The following is an 8,195-nucleotide window of genomic DNA, read 5'->3' as shown; positions in this document are numbered from 1 at the left end:
TTCTTCCCCTCCTCTTTTTGGAGAAAGGATTGGTCAGCCATTATCAGTCGTTACTGCGGATGAGTTATTCCGTGCCATCATTGAAGGATCATTAAAATTTCAAAATAAAACATCTTTTTGACTTTATTCTGTTAGTATCAGATACCGAATGACCTACTGTTTTGAAACATCGCCAGATCTATCTTTTAATGCAAAAAGATAAGGGATATGACTGGATTATTTTTTAATGAAGTAAATTAGTAAAAACTGAAGGACATTTTTTCACTGTGTCCCACTGCAGCCCAGTACCTATGGACTTAACTGTGCATCATTTACATGTTAATATTGCCTACTCTCTTACTGTATAATTCCCACATTTTTGCTAAACCAGTTGGTAAACTGTTTTGGTTAAATTCTCACACTCAATTTTGTCCCAGCAGCCTTTGTTTTAGTGCTTGTGTTGTCTTTGTTTATGCCTTATAAACTGTCAAAAGCTTCCCAGATTGTTTTTTTTTTTTTCTTTGCAGGAATTCCTGGCTTTTCGTTCCAGCTCTAACTTCCCCAAAGGGGAATAAAACTGGTTTACTCTTATTCGGAAATGTATCATGTCCTCATGTAAACAAAAGTACTGGGCACACTGTGAGGTTTATTTGTGTGCATGATGAATGTGCAGATATGGGCAGTTTATTGGGCAGTGTGACCTCTTATAAACCATGGATTCGTCTTACATCTGCATTTGTATACCATTAAAGTAGTAGTCGTTTAAAATTGCTATGCAAAACTGATGAATTGATTCAACTTTCCACTGCCCTTGCCCTTCTCTCTCTTAATGTGTGTCTTATGGTGCTAAGCACAATAAGTTGTGTCCGTTCAGAAAACAAAAGACTAACATTTTAAAGAGCAGCTCAAAAACATTGGTATGTGCAGTGTGTGTGAGTGTGATTATCTTGTTATGTTTACAGTGTAGTGAAATTATAGCATCATGAGTTAACAGGCTCCAAAGAGCTTCATGTGGAAGGTATAAACTCTCCATGTGGAAGGTTCCAGAAACAACACTGATGAAATTACCTGAGTGCATTCAGTGATAACCTTTTCATTAAGGTCAGACGAAGAAAGTGTCAAAATACTCTGTTTTCTTAAATGTATTGGTAATCACTATTGATTGATTAATAATTATATATGTATGTATATATGTATTTTTATACATGTAAAATTACTTCTGCAAAACAACTTTTTACATTGCAAGTCAGTTATGTTAGTTACTAATATATTAAGTTACTTAGTATATTAGTATACTTAGTCACTAATGGTGTACATCTGGCAAACGTAAACAAAGCTATAGCGTATAGTGTCAGCAAGCTCCTGTGCGAACTGGTTGGGAAATTTAACACCATATGTCAGAATGACAGAACAAGACTTTCGTAATAAATTTATGGGAGATGGCGAAATAAACACAAAATTATTTTTTCAAATTGATTTTGTAACTCGGTTTAAGCTGTGGAATGTATTAGCTTTTTACTTTTCGATATCGGAGCCAACGACAATACCATCTGTTTTTGTGTTTGTTTGTTTTTTACTAGAAATCATTTAAAAATCACACTTAGTGAAAAATTACTGTGAGCCACTATAAGATGTTAATAATCTAATATTGGAAAATGGGAAAAGCTAAGATGTTTTAAAATATCTGTCTAAAGAGGGCGGCTGAAAAAAAAACAATATTTTAATGTTTTTTTCAAAATGCAGAACACTCATATCCAACCTACTTCTATCTAAGTTCACAGAGAAAGCAATTGTCACTGAGGCTTTTTTACCCCTGTAAATGTCCAAAATACACCTCCATCATTATCTTTGCTCCTAATCTTTGTGATCGGTTTCTCTGCATACCGTCTTGTTCCACACATACTATCATCTGCTTTAGCATGCACATATATGTATATACGTACACACACATACTGTGTGTTGTCCTTTCCTCTCATGGCTCAGTTTCAAAGCAAACATCAGCTCCTGCTCAGTTCTCTCTGTGATCACCTTATTAAAATACTGGATGAACTGTTGGCAGCTCAGTATTTTGTTTGCTGTATTTCAAAGATCAGGGGATTATTTCAAAGCTTATCTCAGAGTCAGATATTACGGTATTATAGACATAGATAAACACAATGCATGTTTGTAAGCATTAAGTGGACAGTCATATTTACCAGCTCTTTTTTTTATTCCTCTTCTTTTGCCCCCATGCCTCTCCTCAGGGTGGCCAAAGCCATGAAACTCGCTCTTTATGAAACTCCAACAGGCTGGAGATACTTCGGAAACCTGATGGATTCTGGCCGTTGTTCCCTCTGTGGAGAGGAGAGCTTTGGAACAGGTATGATCCGGCACTCACACTGACAAAACCAACGAAACCCTAGCAACTTTTGTTTGAAAATAATACGTATTTCAACAATCTACTAAAGGCGTAGACACAGTTTAACAGTAGCCTCTTTGTATGTGAGTATATGTTACTTAACACCGTGGACCAAAAACTTGTTTAGCTAAGGAATCCCCCTCCTCTCAGCAGTAACTGTTGTAGAGGTTCCTACAAACAAGGTGGACAGCACTGTCAGCTGCTGCTTCCTGAATATGCAGCTGGGATATGATAAGCATTTTAACAGCTATTGTGTTCAGCTGACTTGTCTTTGTTTCAAGTGTTCTTTGTAAAACAATCTAAAATATCAATATCAATGATACTTAAAATATCAATGTACCATATCAACACTTTAGCATTATGGAGTCCTCTATCGCAGGGGTCCCAAACTACCAGTCTGTGGACCAGTACCAGGCCAAAGAGAAATAATTCTATTGTAGTATATCCATTTAATTTCTTAATTCTAAATTAATCCCACAACGAAAACTATATATGTCATTCAGACATCAATACTATCAGAATAAAGTTTAAAAGATGTCTTATTTTTAAAATATACAGATCCTGTAATGACCCTTAAATGATTAACGTGACACAACCAATCTGAGATACCGCCAAATCCTGGATGACCAATTCTTGGTACAGAAAAGTTTAGGACACTGTAGGAGAAGCTTCTCAGACACACCACCAAAAAAAAAATGTCACAAAAAGTATATGTAATGAAATATACTACTTTCAATTTACTCTCTATTTACTTACTCAGTATGATACCTGGGCCTGTTTAGTTGAACACAAATGCAATTGTACTGTAAAATAGCCAACGTAACCGGTCTATGACATTAATTTCTTTAAAAATAAATGGTAATGTACTTCTGTAGTGCAGACATTTTTTTCTTACCATAAAGTCATGACCGGAGCATCTCCTAACATGCATTACATTGATTGGATATTTGCCATAAAACAATAAATTATTTTGTTATGTTGAATTAAAAATCCCTCTCCAGATTAGTTGTGTCTGATTAACATTTTTCCATGGGTAAAATGCACATGTTGGACATTTACTCTGGGTATTTTTGTCCATGTTAGCTTAGCAAGTAAAACACTCTACTTTAGTGTCACTTTCTGGAAGTTCTGACTAGTTCTAACATGATTATATAACGTGATGTTACATCACGTAATAAAGATCACTAAAGCAACAAAAACAACAACAGGGTTAAGAAATTTTGTCATCCCAATGTATTCCTTTCTCTTCCCTTTTGACTATTCAGCTAGAATGTGATTTTTTTTTTTTTTTTTAAAGTGTGGGGAGCATTCTGACTGTTTGTAGCCCCAGTCAGAGTCATATAATAAATGTGAGGCCTGTGACCCTGGCTGCATGTGTAAATAATCCACATTCTTCTGCTATAAAAGGAGACAGGAACTTCATGAATCATAACAACATATGAACAGACCTCCGCTGGTTACTGTGAATGCAAATACAGGCACATACACATGTAGGGTTAGAGATAAACAATGTGCAATTACAGATCATAAGAATGATTTAACTCCTTTTACACTTGCCCATCGTGAGTTTTAAAGAAAATACATGAAAGAAGCAGGCACAAACCATACAGAAAAAGAACATTTTAAATTGGGTGTGAAATGTCAGTAAATTGGGGAAGTGGAGGTGGAGGCAGAGGGGGATTTGGGAGAGTCTAAATATGAGATGAATTGAGGAGTAGGAGAGAAGTGGAAGGGGCACAGAGGTCTATGGGAGCTCATTCACTGTCTAGCCATTTAAGGCCAAAAGCTCAGAGAGAGTTGCTAGCAGTAAATCATCCTAGCTGCTCACCACCGCTGCTCTTCGTCTTTCTTTACTCTCTCACATTTATTTATAGACACAGACCCAAACTTGGCAAATGGCACTTCAGCTTGTTTTCTCCAATTTTGATGTGAAACCTTTGGTATTACACTACTTTACAAAGTCCTTCTACACTCTCTAATTTGGAACTTTGGTTATATAAGAATTGACATTGATTTCTCCTTGTGAAGCCCCAAGGTGGTGACAAGGTTTGTTTAGTCAGTTTTCACAAATGTCAACATGTCGACAAACCTCTGTGAGGGCGTCAGGCATGAAGATGCTTATCACCAGCATTATCCCTGTCTCATTAATACAGTGGTTCTTAATTATTTTTTGTAATGCCCCCTTTGGGGATATGTTTTCACGCCCCCCTCGGCGCACACCCCCGCAAATTGAGATACTATTGAGAACCTGATAAAATGTATATTTTTATCTGTACATACCACTGTATGAGTTGCTGCCACCTAGTGACTGGAGGCTTGTTATCATTGAAGCATTACAGCAATGGTAGACTTATGTCTGACATGCCATATTCCATTGGAAGCCCCTCATGCCCCCCGGCACCCACTATTTGCACAGTACTGCATTAATATAAGACTGTTTCATTTCATAGTATTTTTTTTTTTTTGTATAAAACAAGGTCTTCAAACTATCATTGCTGTCACACTAGACAATAAATTAACAAATCTATAGAAAGGTTAGTGCATTTCCATTAAAAATAATCTCTGCTGCTTTCCAATAAACACACTGTCACGTAAGTGAACTACTTGTCATTGTGACACAGCACAGCACTGCACCCAACGAAATGTGACCTCTGCTTTTAACCCATCACCAAAGTGAACAGTAGGCAGCTTAAGGTTCCCGGGGATCAGTGTGTGGGGACGGTGCCATGCTCAGAGCACCTCAGAGGTAACTTGGCAGCTGGTGAACTCGAACCTGAATCCTTCCATCTGCTTCCTTAACCACTAATCCACCACTGCCTCAGGTGCAACTTATATATTAAATTATATAATTTCACATGTTTCACACAGACAGTCAAGAAAGGGCACTCTAGGCTTATGTACCAGTATCTGCTACTCCTGTACCACTGAAAATTCACATGTTTATAATTAACACACTGACAGCCGCTAGAGAGCACTCTAGCTGGCTGGTGGAACTTTTTTTCTTCTTCGTTATGCATTTCTTGGCTGGTGCGATTTATAATCCGGAGTGATTTATAGTCCGGAAAATATGGTAAATACATTAAACACAAATACCAGTGTTAACCAGTTTTTAACACTGTAAGATAAAAAAAATGCATTGAAACTTATTGTTGGTTAAACTAAGACTAGGTTAACTTCTCTGACTTTAGTTTACAAATTAGCGGAAACAGGTTTGGCTCTTCCTCAATGGATTTGTTGTTGGTTCCCTGTCTCTACATCAGAGTTCAACAGAAGGAGACTGACTATAAGCCTGAGATTAAATGACGACCACAGTTTCCTAACAGCTGTGCAATGTCACAGCAATATCACAAAACCTTAAAAGACTACATTTCTGACAGGGAATTGTTTTTTGTTCTTAAAAATATATTTATTTGCATTCTGAAATAAGCTCAGTCTGTCTTACACGTGGGACTTCTGCTTAGGAACACAAAGAATAAATTCATTTAAAAGGTCAGTGTTCCATTAACAGATAACTTCACTGTGCAGCTGTGTTTGAAAGCAGGCTTATGGAGACTCTTAATTTTAGGGTTGTGGGTTCGAGCCTGATGTTGAGTGTCATACATTATCTCAAAAACCTAAATTTGTGGTTCTATGGTGTAGTGGTTATCATGCCTGCCTTAGATGTTGCAGAAGGTCCTCAATTTAATCCCTCTCTTTTACATTTATACCCCCCCCCCCCCCCACACACACACACATATATATACATGACAACATGCAATTGCTCCAAATTAGCAGTAGATTCCCTTCTGAAATAAAACATGTATGGAGTATGTAGCAAGTGCCAAATTAAACATTGGCATAAACAAACAAATACTGTGTTAACTAATCACTAGTTGAATTTAACAGTATTAGATAACTCAGAATTCATTAAAGAAATTCCCATAACTTAAGTGGAGATGCTGGGGATTGAACCCAGGAGCTCATGCATGCGAGGCATGTGCTCTACCACTGAACTACATCCCCATATTTTCAGATTTCAAGTGTATTGATTAAAACCAAGGTTATACTAAACAGTTTAGTGTCTTCTAATACCTTTTTATTGTCCTTGAAGTGATTCATAATTTGTACTAGATCAAACTTTCTCTTCTATCTTTAGGTTCTGACCACATTCGTGAAAAAGATGGTTTGTGGTCAGTGCTGGTGTGGCTATCTATCATAGCAACCACAAAACAAGGTGTGGAGCAGATTGTCCGAGAACACTGGGCCAAGTTTGGACGCAACTACTACTGCAGGTAAATGGCCCACAATTTTCTCTCAGTCAATCATGGTTTTACTCCAGTAGTGAAAGAAAGACTGAGTAGGTTCTTAATTTGGTAGGAAGCTTGAGAAGTGCACTTGCTTGGTTTCTAGACAGACTTCTCTGAGAAGCTTCTCCTACAGTAACTGACTGCTGGAAAGTGTCATTATAGTCAAACAAAATAGACTAAACTTGGTTGGATGTTCTATTCACCCGGGTCAAGTGATTCAGACTATTTTTCTGTGGCACCTTTCCAGATCAAAATATATCCCCAAAACCTTGATCTCCCTGTGGTTCTAATGAAGAGTTTCCCAGTATTGTTTGTTCTGTTTGAGAGTTGGGCCAAAGCACATTTGCCATAACATTTATATGTAGAGACAATGACATGTTCAGTTCTACAGTCATTTTAAGTCATTTAAAGGGATTCACCATATTTCCCAAACTATAAGTCGCTACAGAGTATAAATTGGAACAACATGTAAACTTTCAGTGGTAAAGGAGTAGAAGATATTGGTACACAAGCCTAGAGTGCCCTCTGGTGGCTATCAGTATGAAAATAACAAACGTGAAATTATATAATTTAATATATATATTGCACCTGTCAAACCCAGCCAAAGGATGAAAAAAGTGCGACTTATAGTCTGGAAAATACGGGAATTGTCATGCTTTTTTGGTGGTCTTTTTCACATCAGGTTTGATTATGAAGGCCTGGATCCCCGTGCTGCCTTTTACTTGATGAAGGATTTAGAAGCTGTGATCTCAGACAAAGCCTTCACCAACCAAAGGTTTGCTGTGGGTGATCATATTTACATCGTAGAAAAGGCAGACAACTTCGAGTACATCGACCCGGTGGATGGATCTGTGGCTAGAAACCAGGTCAGTTTGGCTTAAATATCAAGGAAAAATATAAATGTAGATTTTCACTATTGAAATACCGTGAGGATAGAGAGTAACAATCACTTCAGCCTAACTTGCCTGGGGATAAATTGGGGAGAAGGTTTGGCTGATTCCACATCTAATCTCGATTTGATGTTTGAAATTCAATTTATAGTAACATATGCAAATGTCCCAGCCCTGGTGAGTCCATGTATTAGCTCGGATTAGATCTTTACTCTTGTAACTGCTTCCATTTGGGACCACCCACCTGGTCAGTGTTGTCATTAGAAACAGATCCATGTTTAGACATGACAGTCCATCTTCCACACTCTAAACATATGCACAAAAACACAAATTACATGGAGCAAAAAATCATGAATACACATCCTGACACCACCCTCCACTACATCATCCTGACATGTATCCCTGACCCTCAGTGGAGTTCACCTAGCTGACTCTCTCTGCTCTGGCCACAAATGTGTGGAAAGTCATTCCTGGCATCAACACTTCTTACCCTGTGCCCCGCCTACCACCACACGCACACACGCAGATGCATATGTACACGCACACACACACACACTCAGTTTTCCATGTGAGTGATTGTGAACTTATGCATGTCCTTGCAATATATTTACATATATGATAACTTGTCACTGTTCCACTCTT

General features: G+C 37.7%; 1 protein-coding gene and 1 non-coding gene across 2 annotated transcripts in view; one reads left to right on the top strand and one right to left on the bottom strand.

Annotated features, from left to right (window-relative positions):
- pgm5 (phosphoglucomutase 5) overlaps positions 1-8,195 on the top strand; it is a 35,462-nt gene that overhangs the window by 21,405 nt on the left and 5,862 nt on the right. Inside the window, exons 7-9 of the mRNA XM_008337218.3 lie at positions 2,223-2,338; positions 6,513-6,648; positions 7,346-7,529. Of these exons, the coding sequence (XP_008335440.1) occupies positions 2,223-2,338; positions 6,513-6,648; positions 7,346-7,529 (436 nt within the window). The remainder of the gene's footprint in view (positions 1-2,222; positions 2,339-6,512; positions 6,649-7,345; positions 7,530-8,195) is intronic.
- trnaa-cgc (transfer RNA alanine (anticodon CGC)) lies at positions 6,308-6,379 on the bottom strand. Its single transcript has one exon. It is a non-coding gene; the product is annotated as a tRNA-Ala (tRNA).

The sequence above is a fragment of the Cynoglossus semilaevis genome, unplaced genomic scaffold (assembly GCF_000523025.1).
Source record: "Cynoglossus semilaevis isolate Cse_v1.0 unplaced genomic scaffold, Cse_v1.0 scaffold376, whole genome shotgun sequence".
Lineage (NCBI taxonomy): Eukaryota > Metazoa > Chordata > Actinopteri > Pleuronectiformes > Cynoglossidae > Cynoglossus > Cynoglossus semilaevis.
The sequence above is the reverse complement of the archived record's forward strand: the minus strand, read 5'-3'. Positions and strand labels throughout refer to the sequence as shown.